General features: G+C 35.1%; 1 protein-coding gene across 1 annotated transcript in view; it reads left to right on the top strand.

Annotated features, from left to right (window-relative positions):
• uex (metal transporter uex) overlaps positions 1 to 27,102 on the top strand; it is a 167,242-nt gene that overhangs the window by 118,241 nt on the left and 21,899 nt on the right. The window contains exons 6-7 of the mRNA XM_072537983.1: positions 10,875 to 11,238; positions 17,495 to 17,641. Coding sequence (XP_072394084.1) covers positions 10,875 to 11,238; positions 17,495 to 17,641 — 511 coding nt within the window. The remainder of the gene's footprint in view (positions 1 to 10,874; positions 11,239 to 17,494; positions 17,642 to 27,102) is intronic.

Below are 27,102 nucleotides of genomic sequence, written 5' to 3'. Positions count from 1 at the left end.
TTTTAAATAAAAGTTTTTATGATTCATGGTATATAGCCAACGACAGGAATTTCATTTTCCTTGTGGATTATAAACATAAAGCTCTGAAATACCAACCTTACACATAACAAGGATCCAGAATACTTAGGCATAAGATTTGTTCGTACCCTTTTCGTATCGAAAATACCTAGAAAATACAGCAGCCAAAATCTATACTACCTGGGGCTTCACTGCAACAACATTGCGCACTTCATATATTGCCTTAGTATTCTTTGTGGCTGAATACTGCGCTCCAGTTTGGGCAAATAGCTGTTAAACCAAACTTATTGATAGACAATTGAATAATACAATGAGATTAATTTCTGGTACTATTAATTCGAAACCCACACACTGGCTACAGGTCCTATGTAATGTACTACCCCTTGATCTTCTCATCTTCTGCGTGAATTTAGAAAGTTTGAAACCAAACCAGAATTACCAATCCAAGGAGAATTCTCACTGCTGCGGAGTACTAGACTAAAATGAAGAAAGCCCCCACAGTTGAACAACTTCAAAACAATAACTAGGCCTCTATGATAAAGTGGAGTCTCGATTGAAACCAACAGACAAATGACCAACTATAGACCTGGCTTGAAGGCCAACCTGCAATATCACCAGCATGGAATTAAGGCGCAAAGTGCGCACTGGTGTCCAACGACATTATCGAGTATGATTGCGACGCCCCTAGACAGACGATCCAGCTCAGTTCCAGACAGATTCACACGTTGGCAAGAAAAGTAGAAAATACAAATAGAAAAAGACAAAATCTAAAAACGAGAACCAACGCAACGTGTATTATCGTTTTTTTCCCTCAATATTTGTGGTTTACGATCCCTGGGATAGGGCGAAACTGTCTATATATGGCCCTTGCGTAAAGTCCGGTCTTTTGTTGGTCAATCAATGCTGATGCATCGCATGTACGTACCCCTCCAACCTTTCAGACGCCAACAGGTACGGTCCGTGTAGTACTAATTTTACTATGGAGTGATCTAACGAAGTTGTGTTGGAATTTTTATCATTACCTAACTTACTAAAATTTTTACCGCCAACACACACACACACACACGTACAACAGACTAAACTAAACCCTCCGACCACATTTTTGGGAGTGAATTTATCAAAAAGCAAATATTTATTAATTTTACAGTAACGTGGGGTGCCAACCGTGTTCTATTTTCTTTTCGCTATGATTATTCTCTATTTCTCTTTGCCGACGTGTACCGGCAAGGAGCGCCTCTCCACGTTCTGTGAGATCCCGGCATATGATAGCTGCGAATTTGTCCGACTTTCTAAAAGTTATCCACGACGGCTTTAGAATGGATTTTGTACTTGATATCGATATTTGTGAAATGCATATATATATATATATATATATATATATATATATATATATATATATATATATATATATATACATACAAGCTTTATGTACTAGAATAATCTGGAATAGTCCACCTCTATTCTCGCTTGTATGATCTCTTCGATCTGTCAGCCGGTATCTTCACAAAATCATGTCATTCTGTCAGAGTCTCAAGAATTTCCTCTTAGTTTTCCAAGACAGTTTTTAGCAAATAAAAGTTTATTAAAATATACATCTTACAACAGTGATTTGATCGCAAAAATTAACTTTATTGTAATTGAAAATTTGGCAAATCAATATTGGTAAACGAATAACTCCCCTTTGACAGATACATTTATTGATACGAACTTATTTCAAACACCGATATTGTTCAACTTAATAAAATGCCATCGCATTGAATTTTGACTCAATAATTAAAAAACCATTTTACTATTACTATTACTATAAAAACCTATTTTACCATCATATTTCCTCAGTATTCAGAATGATTGATTCAGATCCTAAACCCATGATAAAATCGGTTCTGAATGGCTTTGGGTTGAAAAATATATAGATGGGTCAAAAACGGAGCGAAATACAGATTCGGCATTTTTTGTTTCAACCATAACTCATATTGAAAACTACTACAGAATCTCAACATTACAAGCTATTAGCGGTCACCCACTAAATCAATTCCGAAATGCCTTAATTTTCAACATCAAAGGATGAATTATGGATCTTAAAGCAAAAGAATTTAACTGTTTCGTTTATTCGGACGAAAGGACATTGCGGAATCTAAGGTAATGAAATTGCGGATATGACCACAAAAAGTACTCTGAGTTGCCACCATATTGACATTGTATTTAATTATTTGATTAATGCTCTCAAACCTATCATCGGTACTTGATTCCATCATTAATTTTATCAGAAATGCAAAAATAGTGGTAGATGTAGTTTAAAGAAATAGACAACATGAAAAAACATTTTAAATAATTAATAATTTACATGTTTTGTGGCAAATGGATTTTTTCTGATGCCATGATTACACACATACACACACAATGCACAAATGTTTTTTTTTATTTCTTTATGATCACGTATGGTCACAAAGTTTGTAGAGGTTATTATGAATCGAATGCCCAAAGCAGCATTCAAATCCTTGTTACTTTGCGGAAAATTGATAGTAAGGCCTATTTTTGTACTTTATTTCCACGGCTAATCTTTACAAGTTGTAGTTCTTTACCTTTATGCATCGTTCTATTATAGATACAATGACCGTATTGTTCATAGAAATAATGTATTTGATGTTTTACCGACCTAAATTCGAAACATATTCCACTGTTATATACCTATATTATTTATTGTATGTTGTTTCAATCTTATCAATATTTGATCTTCCTATAATTGAAATTTATTGTACACTAAAATAAATTTATATAAACAAAAAAAAAAAGAAATTTAGGTACAAAAATAAAAGAAATTTATGTAAACAAAATAAAAGAAATTATGTAAACAATGGTCTTGTGCGCCACTGGTAACACTTGTATGTCACTCATAATAATTCCTAATAAAATATTAGACTGCTTTTTAATTTAAGAGTGTCGTTTATAAGCCACTAAATTTGTTGATCGAATTATCTTCTCATTCTCTTAATTAATAGAAAGGTCTTTTGTGTCAACAAATAATTTAATTTAGATGTAACTTTGATTATTGGTGTCTCAAATTGTCGTGATTTTTAAGGGATTTTAAGGAATTTTTTTGATTACATACGTAATTTGTTTTGTTTATTTTGTTAATTTCCTACATCAGTGTACTCAGTGAGTTTTATTTTATTCATAAGTACGCAGTGTACAGTACTGTTGAAGATGAACTATATATTTTTTATTTCCATCTTGTCCTATTAATTGTCAAGTTGTTATTTTTCTGAGAATGCATCCTATCTATCTGCGTTTTTTGTTTTATCTTTTTGTTGTTTATAGTCTGAGGAGCTAATAATATTATTACTAGCTAAAAAGGTAAAAAAATCACCTCAAAATAGGAAATAACTTACCAAAACCTGGTTTAGTTGGGCGTCAATACGTTTTGTGTGCGGCCTATTGAGTCACATAGGGGCACGAGTTCCAACGCCCAGTGCTATCAATCTAAGTTTTCGTCGATGACGAACGGCATGCGGTAAAGTTGCCTCCATAAATCTATCGTCCGTAGGCAAATTCAAACAAATGCTACCTTTAGTCCAGACAAGTTAAGATATTCTTTTACCACCAAAAATGAGATGTTTTAACCAAATAATGCTTAAAATTCAGAATGAATTCGGTTCCGCTAATGACCTTGCTTTTTTTGTTCTTAAAAGTTGAAAAATGTTCAATTTCTCTTGCTTAATATTTATGGTCTAATAATTTTAACTGTACTAATATGCAAGTTTACTTTAAGTTCTAAAATGACTAATTTACAATGAATAACGTGATTCTAGGTAGTCGTTATAATTGTAGTAATTTTTTTTGTTGTTCGTTTTGAAACTGTCTTTTTGTGTATGAAGAAAATGTTTAGACCATGGGAAAAATCACCTACAGTTTTTCGTCAATGGGAGCAAGAGAACCCAAGTAGTAGTAGAGAAAGTGTAACAGTGGACAATCATTTAAGTGATATAAAAAAACAACACTGAGACTAAAACTGGAGGAAAGAGTTTACAACTTCCAAACAAAAGAAGAGAGAAAAATTACAATACTTGGGTCATGTGTTGAGAGGTGAAAGATATGAATTACTCCAAATCATATTGGAAGGTAAAGTTCATGGCAAAAGATCAATTGGAAGACTCCAGAACTCGTGGCTAAAAGACCTGAGGAGATGGTTTCACCGCTCATTCACAGAAATCTTTCGTGCAGCAGTTTCCAAAGCTACAATTGCCATTTGGATCGCCAACCTTCTAAAGGAGACGGTGCAATTACAAGATCGTAATTTTCTTCCTTCAGTAACTTTATTTAATTTATAATTAATCTGCTGCTGATGAACCAGCAGTTTTTATCATTGTATGTCTCGTCTTAATCGTTTTAAACAGCCTGTGCTTGCTTGAAAATTTGACAGCTCTCCAGGTTTTTCGTTGATCAGTTCTGAATTAGATCAGAAATAGGTTCTCCCTGGATTCTTTTTTGAGTAAAACACTTATACAGAGATGAGTGCCTTAAGAACCGGCAAAATAACGCAAAAGATAGAAAACATAATACGTTGTGAAATAAAAAGAGATGCAGGTAGTAGAGGTGAGAAATTATCGATATAAACCTATAATTTACTTTACATTACATTAAATCTATCGAAAGTTTCCCACCTTTAGACGTTAGCTTATGAGCTGGTTGACTTCAGTCATAATATTACAAGTATGACGTCGAACATTAACATTTTTTTATTTCACTATCTCTTTTTATTTCACAACGTATTATGTTTTCTATCTTTTGCGTTATTTTGCCGGTTCTTAAGGCTCTCATCACTGTATACAGCATCATATAAATCCATGTTTGAGGCAAGTTTCATCGTTTTACGAATTGTGAGTCAGAAGAATCAAGCTGGAACATAAATTATGCTCGTCTTTTGTCGTAAGTCGGGAGTTCGGATAAGCGGTCGTTCGGTTGATCGACTGTCGGATAATCGACGCTCTACTATATATATATATATATATATATATATATATATATATATATATATATATATATATATATATTTATATTTATATAAGAATGTAAATATCGTAAATGTAACCTAAAATTCGGTCGGCAAATCAATGTTATATGGAATGTTATTTTTCAGATCGTATTTCTATAATAGAAAATGCAATACCATGACTTATAGCTTAGGAATGTCAACTGTTCAAGAGCATCACAAAGTCAAAGATATTAAATTTTTTGTGTAGAAATAACTCTAGAGAAAACCGTGTCGGAAAATTTAATGCATTGTATTTACAGACGAGAAACAGTTTAATGGAGGTTGCCCAATTATAATAATTGTTTTAGGCTGACCAAAGAGGATGTTTCGTTTCCGAACTAGTCATTACTCACAGAATAGTCGAATCGCTTGATCATGTCATGAAATTAGATTGTGGTTGGGAACCGTTTGTTATCAAATTGTCTGTTTTAGGAAAAATACACGTAAACGTGTATTAGGATTATCGTTTCTGTTAAAACATGATACTGTTAAAAGCAATGTTTATCTACAATAGAAACATATTTCACTTAAGCTTATTTTGGAACTATTATATATTTAGAATATGTTTAACTATCTCAGAACATTATGTATTTACAAAAACATGCTAAATAAAAAAAAATCATATAAATAGCATAACAGAAGTGGTTAAACTAGATTAAACCTAGACGTTTGTAAAGGAAATCATGAAAAAAGTAGCAAAAACAGAAAGGTCCGTGAAAAGACAAATGATTAACATCAAACTAATAGACAGGAAAAGAAATCATTGGATCCGCAACAAAAAAGTGAGAGACGTATTAACGCAAGTAGCAGAACTTAAAAAGAAATTCGCTGGACATTCCGTAAGGCAAAAGACGAGAGATGGAATAAGATACCTTTAAACTAGATACCGTGGAATCACACACGGAAAAGAGAGAGACCGCAAATGAAATGAACAGATGATCTGAGAAAACATGCTGGTGCAAAATGGATGCAAACTGCCTATGATAGAGTAGCATGGAAGAAGGTAAAGGACACCTATATCCCAAGATGGATGTTTGGGGCTATTTAGAAAGATAGAATGTCAAATCACTACTACAAAGAATTGTTGTTCTGTTTGCGTGATATGTTTCCTCTGTCTAGCAGTACGTTTGAGTTAATCTTTTTTCCTACTCCAGCTGGACTCCAGTCCACTGAATCTCCCCAGAATCACATAAGTTGGATGGCACAGGCTGTCCTTGTCTCTTGAGGTTGTCTTTACATCTGTTAATCCCAGTCCGTAGTCTGTTAAGGGATTTCCAGATTTCCCATGATTCATCGTGACCAGGAGGTAGTTATTCTAATGGTGCCATCCAGTGTTTAATGCTGTCCATCTCTGTGATTTAGATTTAGTTTGATAGACGCAGTTCTCAGTTGCTCTGAGAAAACTACACCGTAATTTTTGCCAACGTGGAGCCGGTTAAATACCATATAGAAGAAATTCGGGCTTCATCGACTTTATCTTTGTAGGCGGTCGCCACTCGCCAATTTCCCGGTTGAGGTGATTCCAACTGAGTGGTAGATTTTATCAACAAACGTTGATTTTAGGCACCCTATAATGAGCCTACACGTTTCATTAAATGCTAGGACTATTTGTTTGCCATGGGTAGACTTAAACGACAATGAAGAATCATACTCGCCAGCAGAAAAACTGCCATTGTTAGTATTTTTGGTGTGGCACTCTAGTTTGAGTCTGTAATTTTATGGAGAAAATTATTTCTGCCAAAAAGTTTTATTTTGGTGTTGGTACAGTGTTGTTTATACGAGCCGCTTCAACCTCTTCAAACGTGTTACCATGGACGGTTATGGTTCTGTCATCAGCGTAGATGATGTTCGTAGTATCTTTCGGAAATGGCTGGTCGTTGGTATAAATATTGAAAAGAGTTGGGGCCAGTACGCTGCTTTGTTGTAAACCGTTTTTCTTATTCAGCTACTTCTCCCATCTTGAAATTCAACAAAGGTACGGTTCCCAAGAAGGCTTCTAGTAACCAAAGTGAGTATTTAGTATAGTAATAGATACCTTTCGTACTAGAAGTCTTAGGTTGACTGTACGAATGGCGGCAGTATCATCATCAGAAGTTGCGATGGGTTGTCAATTGCAGCAATACAATTTTTGTGAATGCCGAAATGAAATGTGTTACTGATTTTGCTATATTTTTGCTAAATATATGTGACGCGTGTCTAATAGTACATATTTACTTTCTTTTTAAGAGTTTTTTCTTCTTTTTTCGCTTATTCCCAGTATTTTCTTCTTCTTACGGTGTCTATCCGTTCCGGATGTTGGCAATCAGCATAGCTATCCTAACTTTACTTGCATATATTCGGAATAGTCCGGTTGTAGACGTATTGATCCACTTCCTTAGGTTTTGAAGCCAAGATATTCTTCTTTTTCTTGGTCCTCTCTTTCCAAATACCTTGCCCTGAAGAATGAGTTGCAATAAGCCATATCTGTGTTCATTTCTCATAACATGGCCAAGATATTCTAATTTGCGCTCTTTGATTGTGTTAGTGATCTCGCATTCCTTGTCCATTCTACGTAGGACCTCAATATTAGTCACATGACCCACCCATAAAATTCATAAGATGCACCTGTAACACCACATCTCGAAGGCCTCGAGCTTTCCTAAAGAAACTTCAGAGTGCGTTCATGCCTCTACTTCGTATAATAATGTAGAAAATACATAGCGTTTGATGATAGAGATTTTGGTACGTGGTAAGTGGTAAATCGTGACTTCTGAAAAGAGACTATCTTTTAGAACGCTGATCTTGTTTTCCCTATGCGTTGTTGTATTTCAGTAGAGTGGTCCCATTGACTGTTTATGTTAGTACCGAGATATGTGTAGCTGTTTACCCTGACAATTGGCTGTTTGTTTACCAAAAGATGTGTACTTAATAATTCGCGCTTACTAACTACCATGTACTTTGTTTTGTTCGTATTGAGATCCAGCCCACATTCTCGACTTCTATCTGATTGCGCGACATTATTACTTGTAAACCATCTAGGCTATCTGCAACTACTACTGCGTCGTCAGTCGTCTTATCTAATGTCGTTTGGACGCACTCCGTTAAGTCGCTAAGACGCCTTCCTGTAGTTGCCCCAGTGCTTGCTCGAAGATACGCACGAGTACATGTTAAATAGCAATGGAGACAGAATGCATCCTTGTCTCTCTCCTCTATCTATGGAGATTGTCTCTGTCAACTGGTCATCCACTTTAACGTTGGCAGTTTGGTTGTAATATAAATTGTATATAATTCGCAAGTCTCTATCATCCAAGCCCGCTTCTTTCAAAGTGGCTCATTAGACTAATTACGCTGTAGACTTTAACCAGCTTTGGGGAAGATTTCCAGTTATATATATTTTGTTAAATATAGTCGTTATCCATTTTATTCCTTGTTCGTCCATAAGTTTTAGGAATTCTGTATAAAATTTGTCAGGCCCTACAGCTTTACCATCTTTGGTTTTTCTAATAGCTGCCGTGACTTCTTCAATGGTAGTCGGGGGTCCTGTTTGGCATTCTATGTCTTCAATGGCAATCTGCCTTTCATCTGCAAATGTTACTTCGTCATATTTCTTCCAAGTGTCTACTCTCTCTTCCACACTTAGTAGTGGATTACCTTGGTTGTCTGCCAAACATCCAAGTTTTCTAGGCTTGTATACGCCTGAGCTTCTTTAACTTTTTTGTGCATATTGAATGAATCGTGTTTCTGTTGTAATAGCTGTATTTCCTCACATTGTTCTCTCAGCTGTGTGTCCTTAGCCATTCTGATTGCTTTTTTGATCTCTTTGTCTATTTTTTTATATAATGTCTTTTCCTGATATTTGACCTTTTACCTCTCTTCCATCATATCTAGAATCTCATTTGTCATCCACGATTTCTTCTTAATTTTTAGTGGTTTGAGGAATTTTTCTTGTATGTCTTATGAAACAATTTTTCAAGCTCCTGGTCTATTAAATCCGTTTGAATAACGGTTTTTAAATTGCTGAGTATATACTGTACTACATATTTTAGGGTCTGATGTGTTCATAATTATCTCCTGCCCTTACGCTAAGGTTCTATCATCTGTCTAGAATTTGTATAACTTTTTCGTTTGCTTATATTTTGGGTAAACGAATGTATTTCCTTTGTGGCTAAAGCCAAATTAAGTGCTTAAAATAGTTATTATAGAATTAATTACCGCCTGTCGTGTTCATATAATCTACGGCTGGAATAACATCACACATTTGTGCTTCGGCCTACTTATTAAACGTACATCCGCGCATAATTTTAAATTTATCCTAGATTCCTCCTTAGTTAAATACAGCTCGACCTTCCTACTATGTATCCTACTGGAAATGTTTGTTAAAGGTCAAGTAAAGTATTATACAGTTCGGAGACTTGATCAATATTATTCCTTGTTCTATTTTAGCCCCATAGTTTATTTCTATAAGGTCATAGTTGATGGGTTACAGCGTAATCAAACCTTTTTTTAAAGATTAATGTTTTAATATATACATAAAAGCGGAAGAGTACAAAAATATTCGTATAAGTATAATTTTTCTTAAAATTTCCAGCTCACGACAGCTTTTTCAATGTTAACACATGTTTCACACTTATTGGAGAAAGAACAACCACTGATTCTACATTCGTGGAGATAGAGCGTATAAAGAATGTTCTTAAAAATAGAAAAGATGTCGTCTCCAATGACACACAGTTTCAAAAACAAACATAGTTGCAAACGTTTAAAAATGCTTGTGACGGGTAGCTCTTTCTGACAGCAGTCTCAGTAAAACTGAGTTTAAATTAAATAAAAATATATTCGAAATAAATAAATAACAAAATAAAATTAGATCCTTTGTAATATATAAAATTAAAATTAAAACGTCAATTCTAGCGACGACGGCATCGACGGCGATATGACCCACTGTTTAATATTTGCGAAAAATAAAATACATTTAGTGGCATAAAATCTATACGGCAATTACGGTGTGTTAATAAACACAGATAGTAAGGAACGGGTCGAAGGAATAGAGATGGAACGGGCCAATTAACACTCGGCCCGGCGAGGAACGGACGGTAACCAATCAGTACTCGGTCACAGTAGAGAATAGGTCTGTCTCAGATCAATACTCCAAGACCGGGTACGGAACTGCCACTAGATCAATACTCTAGCGAAAATATCTGCGAAAAATAAAATACAATTAATGACAAAATCTAAACGGCAATTAAGGTGTGTTAATAAACACAGGCGGTAAAGAACGAGTCAAAGGAATAGAGATGGAACGGGCCAATCAACACTCGGTCCGGCGAGGAACGGACGGTGACCAATCAGTACTCGGACACAGGAGAGAATAGGTCTGTCTTAGATCAATACTCCAAGATCGAAGGCCTTCCATCTCCTCTAGCGCACATGGATAGAGGTGGAACTTGCGGTGGGAGTGCTTATGTACGAAACGCTCACGGGACGAAAGCGATGCACATCTTTACATGCTTACGAAATGCTCTTACCTGAAATTAAGGTTTCCCGAAATAACAAAACCCACCAATGTTTATTTTTGGGAAAGAAACAGTGGGGTCAACACTAAATATCAAGTTATAGAGACTCATTCTACTTAATAGATCAGCAGAAAATACTATTCCATGGTAGTTCTATATAGTGGATGGCATGGAACTCTTTACTTAATCAAGCTTATATTCAACATCTTAACTATTAAAACGTACTTACCATACGTCTAAACACGACAATATCAGTATTAAGTTTTTTTTTTAATTATATTTACATTAGAGTAGTACCGTACACAGTATACTGATTACGATTTTTTATTTTGCAGGAAACAGCTGGCGAAAACGATCTGGACAAAGACGAGGTAAACATAATCAGCGGTGCTTTGGAACTACGCAAGAAAACAGTAGCAGAATGCATGACAAAAATAGAAGACGTATTTATGCTGGACTACGAAGCCGTTTTGGATTTCGAAACTGTTTCGGAAATTATGAAGAGCGGCTTTTCACGTATTCCGGTCTATGAAGGAACACGTCAAAACATAGTCACCATGTTGTACATTAAGGACTTGGCGTTCGTCGATCCAGACGACAACACTCCTTTGAAAACGTTGTGTCAATTCTATCAGAATCCTTGCAATTTTGTTTTCGAAGATGTTACTTTGGATGTTATATTTAAAATATTTAAGGAAGGTAAGAATGTGACAAAAAAACGTCATAAATATAGATTGATGCTAGTTTTTGAAGATAAACTTTATATAGGATAATAATGTAGTAGAAATCTAAAAATAGTAGTCTTTTAATTTATTTACAATCTACTAACACTAACACTAAAAACACAATTAGTTTATAACGTTTATTTTACTTAACGGTACAAATTTATTTTATCGTTTAACTCTCTAAAATTTAATTTGTCCTATTTATATTGTTCCGTTGTTTTGGAATTCTATCGAAGCGGAATGTAGACCCCTCGTGACGTCAGGCTGTTGGAATCTCGAGTTGTCGATGAACAACTGCTTCGAATCTTTCGCGTAGCATGATTGTAACAGTGTGGAATTATTTAGACTATACTACATTCAAAACCAAGATAAGCACGAGTTCACATCCATCGATGGGTATGTCGTGACGTTGCAGCTTTTCATTGGTTAGAAATCAATTTCATAGACATATCATATAGACAGGTAGCTTCCTCGACGTCAGACTAAGAACATCGCCGTTGTAATGGGGATCCGTAGCAGCGGGCTGACGTAACATGCATTTACTTTTTGTACAATCTCTTGAGTAAAATATGATTGTATGAAATGAACTAAAAAATAATTATAGCTTCAAAACAAATACCGATGTAAATTACGGATTGGAAATTGTATTTAAAACCTAGCATTTGGTGCTAAATGTTACGAATGATAAATATATTAGGAAATACTACATACATAGGTTACTTAGTACAGTATTATTAATATTACAGTACCGAATTTTGTCTCTCTCTCTCTCTATAACGATCTCTCCTTATAACGATGAAAATTCCCGGTCCCTTGCATATCGTTATAGAGAGAGAGGACTGTATATAAACAAAATTATGGCAAAGTAAATTAGTAGTGACATCGCTCATAAAATTAGGAAAGCTAACTGTACGTGATAAAGTTTAAATTAGTGAACATAGCAATCTTTACAATCACATTCTTCGGCATCTCGACAATATCGAAGAACTAGGACCCAAAAATACAAATGTGCTGGATATTTACATAAACAGTTGTTTTGTGGAGTATGTTACGCAATCTTCATAAAAAGTCAGTCATAAAAATAGATGACATCGTATAGAACATTAGGGAAAAATTTGTGGACAATATACGGGAACGTGTCACATCAATAATAATAGATCAACTACTTTTACTGTAATTGAAAATTGACAGCTACATTCATGAATATGACCTTCGTGTTAAGATTTATTTGATATAAAACAAAACAATTTAGAAAATTAACATCCTTACTCTTAGTTATATAAACAGTCGGTCAAAGACGAAAGTCTTTGACGTTTTCCGATGCCCAATTTCCATTCATGTCGGTTGTTCCATTGTCCTTCTTTAGAAGTTCTTTAAAGTTCATTGATTTTCTTACTCATTTCTTCCATGTTTTCTTTGGTCTTCCCCTGTTATGTCTTCCTGTAGATGTCCATGGGAGTACTTGTTTCGAGAGTCTCCTGTTTTCCATTCGCCGTACGTGTTTGTACTATATGAGCTGCTTTCGTTGGATTCATCCATATCGTACCTTCTATTCCCGTGCCTTCCCTGATATCTCCATTTTTTAATCTCTTCTTCTCTAAATCCTTAGTTTTCGTCTTATTACATCCACTCTCCACTCTTAGTTATTATTTTCTTTAAAAACTTATATAATATGGTAGTACAACGTATGTATTTATTATTTTTAATTCATTTAGTCTTACAGTTTTTTAACTACTATTTATTTAGTCTTTAATTTACACTTTTCTAATACTTATTTTAATTCGTCATTTTTGCAATGGATTAACTGTGTATTGAAAATAAAACACATGCAATTAAACGAGAAATTTAAATATACAACAAGAACTATTGTTCGCTGAATCCATTTTGATTTAAACATGTTTAAAATAGAAACTATTCATTAACATTAAATATTTGATAATGAGTATGAAATATATACTACAGTATACTCCCTCTATAACGAACACGGTTATTACGAGGTTTCGCTTATAACGAGGTACATTAGATGTCCCGTAAAATTTCTATTGAACTGTAACTCTCTATAGCGAGGCAAATTTGGTTGTAACGAGAGAAAATAAAATTGAAAAACGTGTTTTTTTACGTTTTTGGCCAGAACGTGGCTATAAAATTATAAATAAATACCTTTTTAAACGACCCCGCAATAAATATAACTGCCGCCCGCAATAAACTTCTTTACAATAAATACAACTGTTTCACATCTTTAGAAAATATGATAGATAGAATAATACTGGACAATTTAAAGCAGTCAAAAATGACAGAATTCTTCCAATTGCAGAAGCAATAGTTTATGGTTTCTTTTGACTGTGGACTTAATCCATTAGCCGCAATAGTTTATGTTATCCTTGAAAATGGGCTTTATACATTATGTGTTGGGAAAAATGCAAGTACAGATTTTTTGTCTTAACCTATATCATTGACAATAAAAAAAAACTCTTTTTTGTTTTAATGTATTTCATTGACAATAAAAGTAAACAACTTTTTTTTCAAAAACACCATTCAAACAATATTTATTAGCATCTTATATTGCTCCGAATGGTTTCACTATAGGAAGTTAACCCTCCATTCCACGGGTGACTTTCTTGTGACACAAATACACGGGTGAGGTCTATCAGGACCAAATTTAAAACAATATTCTTCTTATTAAAAAAATTTTTTTTTTTAATATTTTTAAGGAAACTTACTGATGTAACGTTGTACTACCTAAATGTGCATATAATATGTCTATCAATATATATTTTTATAGTTTACTTTGAAATAACTAACACCATTATTTTTTTACAAAAGTTTATTAAAAAAATCATGAACGACAAAATACAAAACAAAAATATAAAAGAAGACAATATTATTATTCTATACACTTACAGTAATACATGTAAAAAGGATACATCCAAAATTAAAATTAGAAACAGAAAATAGAGGGGGTTAAATTATGTAAATTTTCTTTCTACATGATCAGCACAAAATACTTTTATATGTTCCATACATAACCAGTTTTTGTACAATTGGCAAAAATACCTAGTTTTTCTTTTTATATAATACTTATACATCCCTGTTTTCGTGGGGCTGGGTCATCCCTCGTCATTTGCTCAATTTCAGAAAATTGTGCAGCAAGTAACTGTGATGTTCTCTATATACGCATATTTAAGGCTCGTATTTTCATATTTTTCTGGACTAACGCAATTCCTAAAGACTTCCTAAAGAAACAATCGACGAGAAAAACGAAATTCTGCATTCTTATTATTGGATCTCAGTATATAATAAGTGCATTTATAGCTGCAATATTAACCAAGCCATAGTACAAAATAAGAAACGCCCACCCACGGGTGGGGTCTGTCAGGATACTTTTGCAGGTAGCGATTGAAGGGATTCATACAATTTCACCAAATTATGCTAAAATGTACTATTCAGTGCTATTAAAAGGTACACCAAGTCTAGGAAAAAAATACAAAAGAAAATTTAAAAAATTAAGCAATTTCATTTATAGTTGTACTGATAGACCCCACCCGTGGGAAGGAGGGTTAATGTTTTAGAAAACTACATATTCATATGTATGCACAGTATTATTGTTGTCTGATATAACGAGATCGGCTTATAACGAGGTAATTAGTCTGCCATTTCAGTTCTCGTTATAGAGGTAGTATAATACTGTATAATAATATATAACAAAAGATTTTAAATATTAAACCCTATCTCACAACTTATTTAAGTCTCTTTCATCATTAAATAATTTCCTTAACGTGAAAGCAACACACCACTTGATTTAGCTTAGAATATAGGAATGTACTACTCACAATAATTCAAATAATCTGTTAACCAGATTAACTGGATGGTGACATCGGCCCCAGCCGAATCTTGAATAAAAGGGAGCCTCCATACGATGATGCGAGTGACTTTCATATCAGGATAAAGTTCGCCTTTAAATGAGGAGGAACTTTGGTTTCCAATCAGGATAAACTAGGACAAAGATGGCCTTCGAATTGGGAGGAACTTGATTCTCAATGAGTTAAACTTGGATTCCCAACGGAACAAACTTGGATTCCCAAATGGACCCTAATCAGATGAGAAAATATCAAATTAAATATGCTAAGAAACAAAAGATACAAAAAAGATCTTACCCTTAACAGGGGTCTCGAACACACACGTAGAACGTCCCTTATCTTCTCTCATCTTGATATTTAACGGAAAATAAAATACAATTGAAGTGGTGTGCTTGTTTTATAGAAAAGTATTGAAATAGATAAAGATACCGTCACTTGGTGTTTTCTGTGCCATCGGAATAAACAGAACTTTACTTGACCTAACAGGATATTTTGTGGTACATTCTTTAAAGGGATTGTGTGGCTCGTTTTAAGGGATTAGTAGAATATTTTCAAAACAAAAGCTATAACGGCACAATTAGTCAAAACAGATAAACTGGGCGTCGAAGTTAATAGAATTCTCCTAAACCTAACTGGGTATTTTTTGGTACTTCGATAGAATAAACGTACTATCTTTTAAAATATAGAATAAACAGTTTGGTATTTTATGATAAGCATCTAACCGGTAACTATTTAAAAAGGTTCATCGAAGGTAGCTGAACATATTTAACGGTTGTTTTATTTAATTTTATTTTTTTTTAATTTAATTTTTATTTTAAAAAGTATTTTACAGCCTAAATAAATTCTTGAGAAATTTTTGCAACAATTAAACTTATATACTGAGTCAGTCTTCTGCGTCACTCTTCAGAGCTGAGCTGAATAAAATTGGGATATTTTAGTCAATATGATAGCCAACGTTCAGTAATCGACACGGTATGGGAAGAACAAGATTCATAGTCATAAACCACTTTCTATAAAAATCTGGAACTTTCTAAACATTTGGTAAATTTTTAAGCTTATTAAATTATTATATTTGTGTGTTCTGTGTTGACCTATACACGTGATCTTTTTTAAATAAACCACAGATTAAGACAAAATTAACGAATGGATGATTTTTCCAGCTGAACTGAACGAAATAAATGCACTGGAAGTAATTAGTTTAACTGTTGTATAAAATTCACATCCAGCATTTTTAAATAATGTGTAAAAATAATCGAGGTCAAAATTTTTAACGATGTTTAAAAATTATTAACACTAATTGAGTAACTAAATACAGCGAGAGGATACAAGACAACCTCTGTTTAACTTAAATAAACCAACTATATCATATAACATATCAATGTATTTTACTTAAGATTTACTCTTTGCCTACAGGGTTTACGGTCTGAAAATGAAACTTAAAAAAACTAAATTTGTGATAATCACAAAAAACTATCATGTTCTATGATTCATCATACCCATGTAAATTGTATTAAGGTCACTATACATTCTACATGTCTTTAATGTAGCGTTTCCTCGTTGCCTTATGCATCATGTAAGCAATTTAATTAAACCCAGCCTGTGAAACATGTTCACCCCTTAGAATTAAGTTCGGGTATAAGAAGTCATTGGAGCGAGGTGTATTAATTCGAGTAAAACAGGAGTCACTCCACCCCGCTTTAATGCTCCAGACCATCCCTTTCCCCCCTATAACACTGATGCGCGATAGGGGCACAACTATTATCCAAATGCTCTTCATGTGGGAGTCCTGGGTAATAGAACTCCAACATGGTTTCGTAACCGATTCAAATTCAGGACAGCGTAATGCGTTTTATTCCTGTAATCCTCTAGTGACTTGTCCGCGACTCTAACCTTCTGCATCATTGTGCTCTTGACTATTATTTATAATTTCATCTTAGTCTCAGGACAAGAGTGCCCTTCCACTTAGAAGCCCGCCCGCCCGGAGTCGTTGTCCAGGAAGTAGAGTAGGATAGTATAGTATATCGGCATTCGGCAATCGCTTGATGAAAAGATAGCCTGCTGATACAACACTACTCCTTCATCCGGACTTGGTACGGGCAGCAGTACCATCAAGGTACTTAATCTAGCCAATGATTAGAAGAATTTACTGAATCAAACCCCAAATGGGGCGTTAGTTTTAAGTTTCTTTATTTAGCTAGGATTAGAAGAACGGTCTTGATATCTTAGTTAAAACATAAAATAAACTTCAACAGGAAAATACAGATATAATAATTGCTGTGATTAAAAAAACTATTCTTTGAATAACGCCATAAGTGTTTTAGTTAAATATATATGTATACTTTGATAATCTGACTAATAGAAATTTAATTTCAGGTAACAAAGGTCACATGGCATTTGTACACAGAGTTAACAACGAAGGTGAAGGCGATCCTTTCTATGAAACTGTTGGTCTGATCACCTTAGAAGACGTCATTGAGGAATTGATCCAAGCAGAAATTATGGACGAAACCGATGTATTTAGTAAGTATATATTTATATTTAAACATTTGACTTGTATTTCGTTAATACATATTGACTGATTATGAGCCCTAACAGCTGTATATTGGGACAAACTAAAATACATGCATAATTCAGATAGTTGTCAGTTTATTTTTTTCTAATAATGTAATACTATGTAATTAGTTAATTACTATGTAATTAGTAAATTACTATGTAATTATCATTAGTTAATTACTAAAATAATATAAGTTCAATCACCAACACAAAACAAAATATACTTACTTACTCTAGTAGACCTAATTAATAATAAAAAATTTGTTGGCAAATAAAAATTGGGGCATACAACGAAAATTTATTTTTAAAACGGAGAAGCGTCGTCCTTACATTTTATGCCGGCACAAATTCGGTTGGGCATTGACTCGACCAAGGATCTGCACTTTTAAGGGTAAATTCATTTCAAATCGGCTGTATTTATGATTTGAGTTCGTGTAATGTATGTTGTGGGTTGTTTCTTAGCGCCTGTTTCATTTTGTGTACAAATTGCTGTACACAAGCCAACAAAAAGCAAACAACAGAGAAGATGAAGTACCAGAAATATTAACAAGGAAAAAGTGCATTGTCAACCAAGGATCAGAACTACTACCAGAAATCACAATAGACGAAATAAAACTAGCCCCAAGAAAAGCTAAGAATAACAAATCTCCAGGTGAAGATTGTGGGGTTACTGATGCAATCAAAATCGGAGGCAATTGCTCACTTAAGAAAATAAAAAACCTTTTTAAGATGTGCCTTTTGGACAGTAATATACCCGACAAATGGCACAATGCTGAGGTAATTCTATTGTACAAAAAAGGAGATACTCATGAATTAGAAAACTACAGACATATAAGTCTTAGTCACCTATACAAACTCCTTACAAGAATAGTAACGAATCGCCTTGAGAAAAAAACTTGATTTCTACCAGATGATAGAGCAAGCGGGATTTCGTACCGGATTTGGAACAAGTGATCACCTACAGAGCATTAGAACGGTAATAGGAAAGACTATCGAATACAATTGACCACTCGTTCTGGCTTCTGTAGATTTCCATAAAGCCTTTGACACGGTAGAATTTGACAAAATCCTGGAAGCACTACAAGCATGTTGTATTGACTACCGATATACAATGTTAATTTACAATACATACAAGAACGCAACCATGTCGGTGAAAAACACGGATCATATCCCAATCGGCAGAGGAGTCCGACAGGGTGACACCTTATCGCCAAAACTGTTTATCGCAGTACTAGGATATGCTTGTAAAAAACTTAACTGGGAAGAGAAAGGCCTGAACATTGACGGTAGAAGATTAACAAATTTGAAATTCGCAGACGACATAGTTTTGTTCTCGGACAACCTCAAGGAGATATGTACAATGCTACCAAAATAAAATTCATGAAAAACCTAGTATCCAGCGGAAATATCAATATTGGAAACAACGAAGGAGAGCTGGTGGAAAAATACATATACCTTGGACACGAAATAAAGATCACAAGAGACAACCAATTCAACCAAACATACGAACTACTAAGAAGAATAAACCTAGCATGGGCAGCCTATGGAAAACTCAAAGACATCTTTAAAAGCAATATACCGATTTCTTTAAAACGTAAAACAATTGACTAATGTGTGTTGTCTGTGATGACCTATGGTGCCGAAACTTTGATATTGACAGCTACAACTTCTTGACTGAGTTAGAAATGAAGACTTAAGACGAAGAACAGGAGTTACCGATGTAATTTCCCAAATTGCCACACTGATGTGGAACTGGGCCGGACACGTTGCCCGAATCAGTGATGAAAGGTGGACGAAGAGATTGCTTGAGTGAAGGCAGAGGTTAGACAAAAGAAGTAGAGGTACTCGTTGGACTGATGATCTCAAGAAAACGTCAAGAAATTGGATGAAAAGTGCTCTAGATAGAGCACAATGGACAAAAATGAGGGAGGCCTACGTCCAGCAGTGGCACAGAGGGCTGGGTGATGATGATGATGTTTCATTTTGTGCCGAAACAGTACACTCTAGGCCTACGTCCAGCAGTGGCACAGAGGGCTGGGTGATGATGATGATGTTTCATTTTGTGCCGAAACAGTACACTCTAGGGGGTCTCCTGTCGGGGCTCTGTACTAGCTAACTTCCTAGACTCTGCGGCTGAATTTTATTCTACAACAAAAGCTGTTTTTATTTTACTGTAAGAAACTAGCTAGTTTTTATCAAGACTAGCTATTTAAAATACTTAAAGTCCGAAGGGAGATGGACATCAGCAAGGGGGTACTTCGCCTTCAATGCACGAAGTCCTCTTGCAAAGCGTACGAGGCAGGAAGACAATTTTATCAGTCTTTTCTCCCCCGAGACGACATTCTCTCCTATTCTTCTATTCCTATCAGAAACTAGTTTTGGACGACCCGGACTTTTACCTTTTTTTATCTAAAATACTTCGTGTTTCCCCTTCTTGTATATTAGCGATAATAATTCAGCGATTCACTAAATTTGACAAGAAATATCTGTATAATATAGTAACGCCTATTTAAGTGTTTTATCTTTTTTTTTTGATTTTAGCAGTTTTTCATACTGTCCCTTTGATGATCTTTATGACAGACATTGTCTGGGGCCTGCGTAGCGCATGCCGGTGGTCCGGAGTTCGAATCCTACCGCCGGCAAGAACAACTAGACATTTTTAAAAATGTCTATAGGCCCCAGGTCCACTCAGCCTGAATAAAATGAGTACCTTGGGTAAAACCAGGGGTAATAATAGGCGGTTGAAGCGTAGCACTGGCCATGTTACCTTCCTTGAGTACCGTAGGCCCTAGATATAGCAGACTACCCTGCTATACTCCCAAAGCCGCGAAGCGGTATAAAACGGGAGACTATTATTATTATGTTACGTTATCTGATTATTTATCATTTAAATATAAATATTTATTAAATAATATTAATAAATTAACGGCCAAACACCTGAATTTTTTATATATTTTAATTTGTCCCAATATATAGTTAATAGAGTATAATCTCCAATGATAAAAAATACAAAAATATTAAACTAGGTAAAGAAAACTTGTAGGACGATAAGATTTTCTTTATCTTTATTTTTTATATACATAAATATCAATTTATTGTTTATTATAAAGTATTAACGATATTGTCGATTGTGTACACAAATTACATAACTATGATATTTGTGTCAAATATGTTGTTTGTTAAGCTTGTCAAATATTAGCATCTCGCAAGTCAGCTCATACAATGTCATTAAACTTGATAGACTTATTATTATTTATTATAATATAATAATATTATTTATTTTTGATTCTATCGTAGTAACTATACATACTTTTTCGTAAAATAATTATTTTGTATATCAATATGAATTCCCTATTACTTGAGTTTTAGTTTTTTTGTTTGATAAAATTTACGTTTGGTGCCATAGACATTTTTTTGTTAATCCATTATTCCACTCACCTTCTTCGATTTTGTCCAACGCAATTCTTCTGCTGCATTTTTTGATAGTAACTTAACAAGTTGCTTTCAATCTTCAAATAAGGAGAAGGTGGTAATAATGAACCCCACTTTGTTTTTCTTACTTAAATTTTTAGTCTTTTGGAGATCTACAAGAATGAAAGAGTAACTAGTTTGGCGCTAATGATTTTTTATATTGATAGAGAATATTAACTGCCTGTTAAAGAATACAAAATTAACATATTTATTTCCTTCCATCCTATGGTTGTACATCGCAATTCGAGCCCTGGCCTCCCTAAGCAAATAAACCTCTCCATTCGTTACGGTTTGTAGCCATTCTCCTCCACGATCGACTGCCAAGTAGATTTCTTGCGTCCTCATCCACATCATCCTCCCATCGTTTTCTCGGTCTTCCAATAAGTCTCTTACCCTGTATTCTTGCATTCAACAGTTTTTTGGAAGTTTGTTTACTTGGTCTATCCATTGAAGACATTGTAGGCAGACATACTGAGATAAAGATGGTTGACTGTTTAGATGCTGCTCGCTGTCTTCTCGGTGCACGGACTCATTTGTTTATTGTTTGGTAAATTTTTCGTTAACTATGGTTGAGTGGAGCAACGACCAAGTGCTGAAGGTTTTAGAGCCTACATGCTAGTGAGAGATTGTTGTGGTATTCTTCACATAAAGGCCACAAAAAAGCACAAAGTACACAAAGTTTTAATAGAAGAACTGAAATCGAAAAAAAAGTCATTAATGGCAACATTCCGACCGCTTATAAAAAATAAAAAAGTATCAATTAGATCTGGAGCGGGTGCTGATGAGGTTTTTCAGTCCATCTGCACTGTTGCCTTTAAGAGCCTTCAATAAATAAAATTAGATCTGGAGCGGGTGCTGATGAGGTTTTTCAGCCCATCTGTGCTGTTTCCTTTAAGAGCCTTCAATAAATACCCCGTTCTGAATGGTATCAAAAGTCCCGGGAGGTGTGTAAAAATTTCTAGAATGTTGTCAACTCAATTGTCACTCCAATGTTATCGGTATTTTTAACAATTACACTACTGCTTGAAAGTTTGTAGTTGCATGTTCGTTCATTCGTGCCAATATCGTGATTTTCTGGAAAAGTTTTATCACATTTCTATGTAATGCAAAATCCCCATCACCTAGAAACACATAAGGTATATCTTGTTCTCTGTCAGGTAATTGGACATCTGGTGGTAAGGTGGTAAGTGCATTTAAAATTTTTGTTCAAAAATTTCCTTTATAATGGTTATATTTTTAAAAAACCCTATCGGGCTACATCACAGAACGTTTTCGGAATAACTATTCCATCATCAGTGCTGAGTAAAAACACTTTAAATGTAGTTTGAGTTAACATTAAATTACATCTTTGATATTTAAAACCTATGATGTTTAAGTTATAAAAGAAATTGATCACATGACAACGTAGGAAACCATTGGAGTTGCTAGTCCTTAGACGAAGTGTTGTGAGGACTTGTTGATAGCAACTGTTGCTATAAAAAAGTTTACCATTATTGCAATAATGGTTAAACCAAAATACTCAAGCGTATTTTTAATGGCTTTGGAATTCTTACTCTGTTGAGTCTAATTCTTAGTCTGTTTTTTTTTTATCATGGGTTCAATTTTCTGAAGCTAAAATTCAAAATATATCGGTGACATTCTGCATAGAATGTTAAAAAGTTAAAAAATTCTCCGGATTCCTCACAAGTCAGTTCATTGAAAAAGTTGTATCATATTTCCTTTGTAAAAAAATGTTTGAAGCCATTTTCAGATTATATTCCAAATAAAATTCAAGTATTTAGGAACCATAATATCGAACCAGGGAACAACAGAAGAAGATATAAACAACAGACTGAGACAAACAAGAAACTGTATAAGACAACTAAACTCAGTGTTGTGGGATAAGAACATTACGATAAAGACAAAAAAGAGAATATATAATACCCTGACAAGAAGTATCCTGACATATGGGTCCGAAAACTGGACAATAAACAAGAGAAATAGAGGTAGAATAAGAGCAGTAGAAATGGAGTTCCTGAGGAGAAGCTGTAGACTTACAAAAAGAGACAGAATTGAAAACGCAGAGATTAAGCGGAGAATGGGAGTGCAATCAGACATAATCGACTATATAGAGGAGAAGAGACTATCCTGGTACGGCCACGTCAGAAGAGCGGACAGAGGACGCTGGATAAACAAAATCACAGAATGGAGCCCGATTGGAAAAAGAAAGAGAGGAAGACCCCGAAGGTCATTCAGAGATCCTTAGTAGTAGTAGTATAAAAGACTTACACCGTTCTGATGTGATGAATCGCTGTCATTTACCATCGCCCTTTTCGACATCGAAGTTTTTTTCTACCTCATTTGTTTATGTATCTTGTATACAAGATAATTTTGTAAACTTAAAACACACAGAGCTGTCGCCGCACTAATTTCTATGCCCTTCATTGCTGATGGTACACTGATGCAGCACTGCGGTAGCTGTATGTAAACAGTCATTTGCTTTAAATGCTGCCGTGGAATTATTTCGGGCAGGGCATTGGGCAACGCGAGTAGCAGCAGCAATGGCTGCATGTGAAGGGGATAGAATATGCTGAGGTATTATAATCCTCGTTATATATTTACTAAAAAAAAGGATTAGAAGGGGAACAAATTAATGAGGACATAACTTACAGATCATGGTGTATCAAACATCTCAAATTTCAAAAGCAAATATTTGTCAATTTTTATATTTTTGTTCCACTTTAAAATAATGATTTATAAATTTATGAAAGGGAATTTATTTTAAACCTTGAATTTGCTGCTATTTCTTGTAAGATTAATTTCATAAGTTGACGATGAGGTCATAAGATTATTATAATTTTGTAAATACAAGATAATACAAAAATATTGCCGATATATCAAAAACCTTCAGGGTATGTTTTATTTTGTTTTTAAAAGTTAATATATGTCAAGATTAGATTTAATTTTAGTAACAAAAATAGCTATTTATTAGTTGCAATATTTTAAAGACATATTTTGTAGCAATTATTAAATAAAAAATGAATGAATATAATCATGATTTCATGATGATGGTGATTTGTTCGTTATATTGATGATGATTGATGAGTTATCGTAAAAAAATACTCTATTTTGACGGCGTAAATAGATCTTATAAAAATATTTTTAAACTTCGAAAAAACGGGTACCTAAAGGAAAATGGCTCCTATTTTTTTTCTTCTCTCGAGGAAACGTCCTTTCTATATTTTTTGCACCTGCGAATTGGTTGACCAATTAAAAGTAAAGAGAGAAACAAGTTTTTCTCCAGAACCCGATCGGTAGACCTTTTATTTGGCTTCGGTATAGCTATAATTCAATATACGAACAGTAAGTTTTGCTGAAACGAGTTTATTGTGCTGAAGTTTCACCTATAGGACCTTGATTGGATCATTGGGGCCCGTTAGGGACAGTAACAGATTCTACGACCGAGTTCGCCCCTCTGTTCCTTTTATATTTTGATTCATGGACTCAGAGGAGTCACTAATCTCTGAGTCTTCTGAGCAATTTTTTTTACTTTTGTCTCTGTATCCATTTTATTTTCATGAATTGTTTCAAAATGTCTCCCCCAAGACGATTATGTCATCTAGGTAAACCAGGCATGTTTTCCAAGATAACCCTCTTAACACATTTTCCATAAGCCTCTCAAATGTCGCAGGAGCATTACAGAGTCCAAATGGCATAACGTTGAATTGCCACAATCCAGATCCTGTGGTGAAGGCTGTCTTTTCTTTATCTACTGGGTCCATTTCTACCTGCCAGTATCCAGACTTCAAATCCAAAGTAGAAAACAATTTACTTCCAGCCAATGTGTCCAATGTGTCATCGATCCGAGGCAGAGGATAACTATCTTTCTTGGTAACGTTGTTCAGCAAACGGTAATCCACACAGAACCTCGTCGTTCTGTTTTTCTTCTTAACCAGGACCACCGGAGAGACCCATGGGCTCGTAGAAGGTTCTATCACCCCGTCTTTCTTCATTTCCTGAACAATCGTTTCAGCTTCCTCTCTTTTCCCCTGTGGTAATCGTCGAGCTGTTTGACGAATTGGCTTAGCATTACCAGTATCAATTTTATGCTTAACAACGGTAGTTCTTCCCGTCTTTCCTCCTTTCGGTACGAAAATATCACGATACTGCCGAAGAAATTCCCTTAATTTCCTTTTCTCAATCTGATTCAGAGACTGTCCAGCAACTGCAACCATTTGGTCGAATTTGTCGTTGGAATTATCAGATGTTGTCCGACGGATTATGGATGTCACAGGTACACAAGTTCCTACTTTTGTCTCTTTCTTGATGGTTACTGGGTAGTCATTGACATTGATAAGTCTCACAGGAATTTCTTTAGCCGCAGTCACCAATTCCTTTCCAATTATGATTCCTCGGCCAACCTCGCCGTCATGGTTCCAAGGCTCCATCATAACGGGTGTCCCTTCGTCCACAATTTCCTGTAGCCGCGCTACTATGATTGTTTCACTTCTCGCAGGCACGACTGTATCTTCTTTAACGGCTGCTTGCATAATGTTGTCATCATGTGAATGAAGAAATACCTCCTCGTTACCAACTTTAATTACCTTATTCTTAAAATCCAATTGGAATCCATGCGTATTCATTACGTCCATTCCTAATATAACATCCTCTTCGATGTCAGCAACTATAACAGTATGGACGAACTTTTCTGCTCCAATTCCCAATTAAACCTGGATTTCTCCATGAATGTTGGCATTTTCACCTGTAGCGGTCCGAAGTCGCAACCTTGTCGGTAACAGTTTCTTACGGCTGTTTATAACTGTCGGGCGTATAATGGTTCTGGTCGCTCCGGTATCCACCAACAACGTATGTCCTTTACCATTTATTTCTCCATCTACATATACACTATCTTCACGACATTTCAAAGAAGCTATTAGTATGAGAGGGTCTTTGGGAAAGTTCTGGGTCGAAGCTGCTCCCCTAAGGCCGACCCGTTCTAGTTTTCCTGATGGTGAGTTTCTTGATTTGCGTCGTACCTAGGATGCTTACAGGAGCTTCGTACGTGTCCTATTTCGCCACAATTCCACCATCTTATGGTCTTCGTTTTCTTGTATGTAATGCTTTTCATCATATTAACGAGCTGGTCAAGTTTATCTTCATCTCCTTCCTCTTTTACAGTCCTAACTTTACTCTACCCGCCAGAGGCCTGCGTAGCTGACTCGTATTCGAGGGCGGCGGATAAGACATCAACCAGCGTCTTGTGACGAGCTAATCGCAGTGTTCTCTGCATTTCATGATCACGAAGACCATCAATAAACGTTTGAACGGCCAATTTTTCCATCATGTCTTCGGGAGCTGTTGGATAAGCATATCGTACTAATCTGGCAATATCTACCTCATATTCTTGAAGAGCCTCATCTTTCTTCTGTCTACGATTTTTAAGCTGCGACTGATATACATGCTCCAAATGTTCGTGGCCATATCGCATATTTAACCTCTTCTTCAGTTGTTCGAAATCATCGGTCTCCTCTACGGCTATGGTCTGAAGCACATCTAAGGCATCTCCTCGAAGAGCGATAGTGAGGTTTACAGCCTTTTCTTTTTCAGACCATCCATTCGCTCTTGCGGCTGATTCGAATTGTTTCATGTAGTTGTTCCATGATGATTTTCCGTCGAAAGTTGGGACTTTAACATGAACAGAACCTCCACTTCCTTCAAATTTCGGCCGTGTCTCCAACTCACATTTCGTTTCGTCTTCTTTTGTCTCTACTGTAATTGGATTGTTTCCTCTCTCTGTTTCCTCCATCTTCCTTTCCATCTCTTTCATCTTTTCTTCGAAGGCCGACATATCGGCAGCAACTTGGTTTTTTAACGAAGATATTCTATCGTCGAGGGCAGACATCTCAGAAGTTACTTTAGAGATGTTAGCAGAAACTTTACTTTCCAGAGAAGAAATCTAGAAAGTTAGAAACTTTGTT

The sequence above is a fragment of the Diabrotica undecimpunctata genome, chromosome 7 (genome assembly GCF_040954645.1).
Source record: "Diabrotica undecimpunctata isolate CICGRU chromosome 7, icDiaUnde3, whole genome shotgun sequence".
Lineage (NCBI taxonomy): Eukaryota > Metazoa > Arthropoda > Insecta > Coleoptera > Chrysomelidae > Diabrotica > Diabrotica undecimpunctata.
This window is presented reverse-complemented; position numbering and strand designations above follow the sequence as displayed.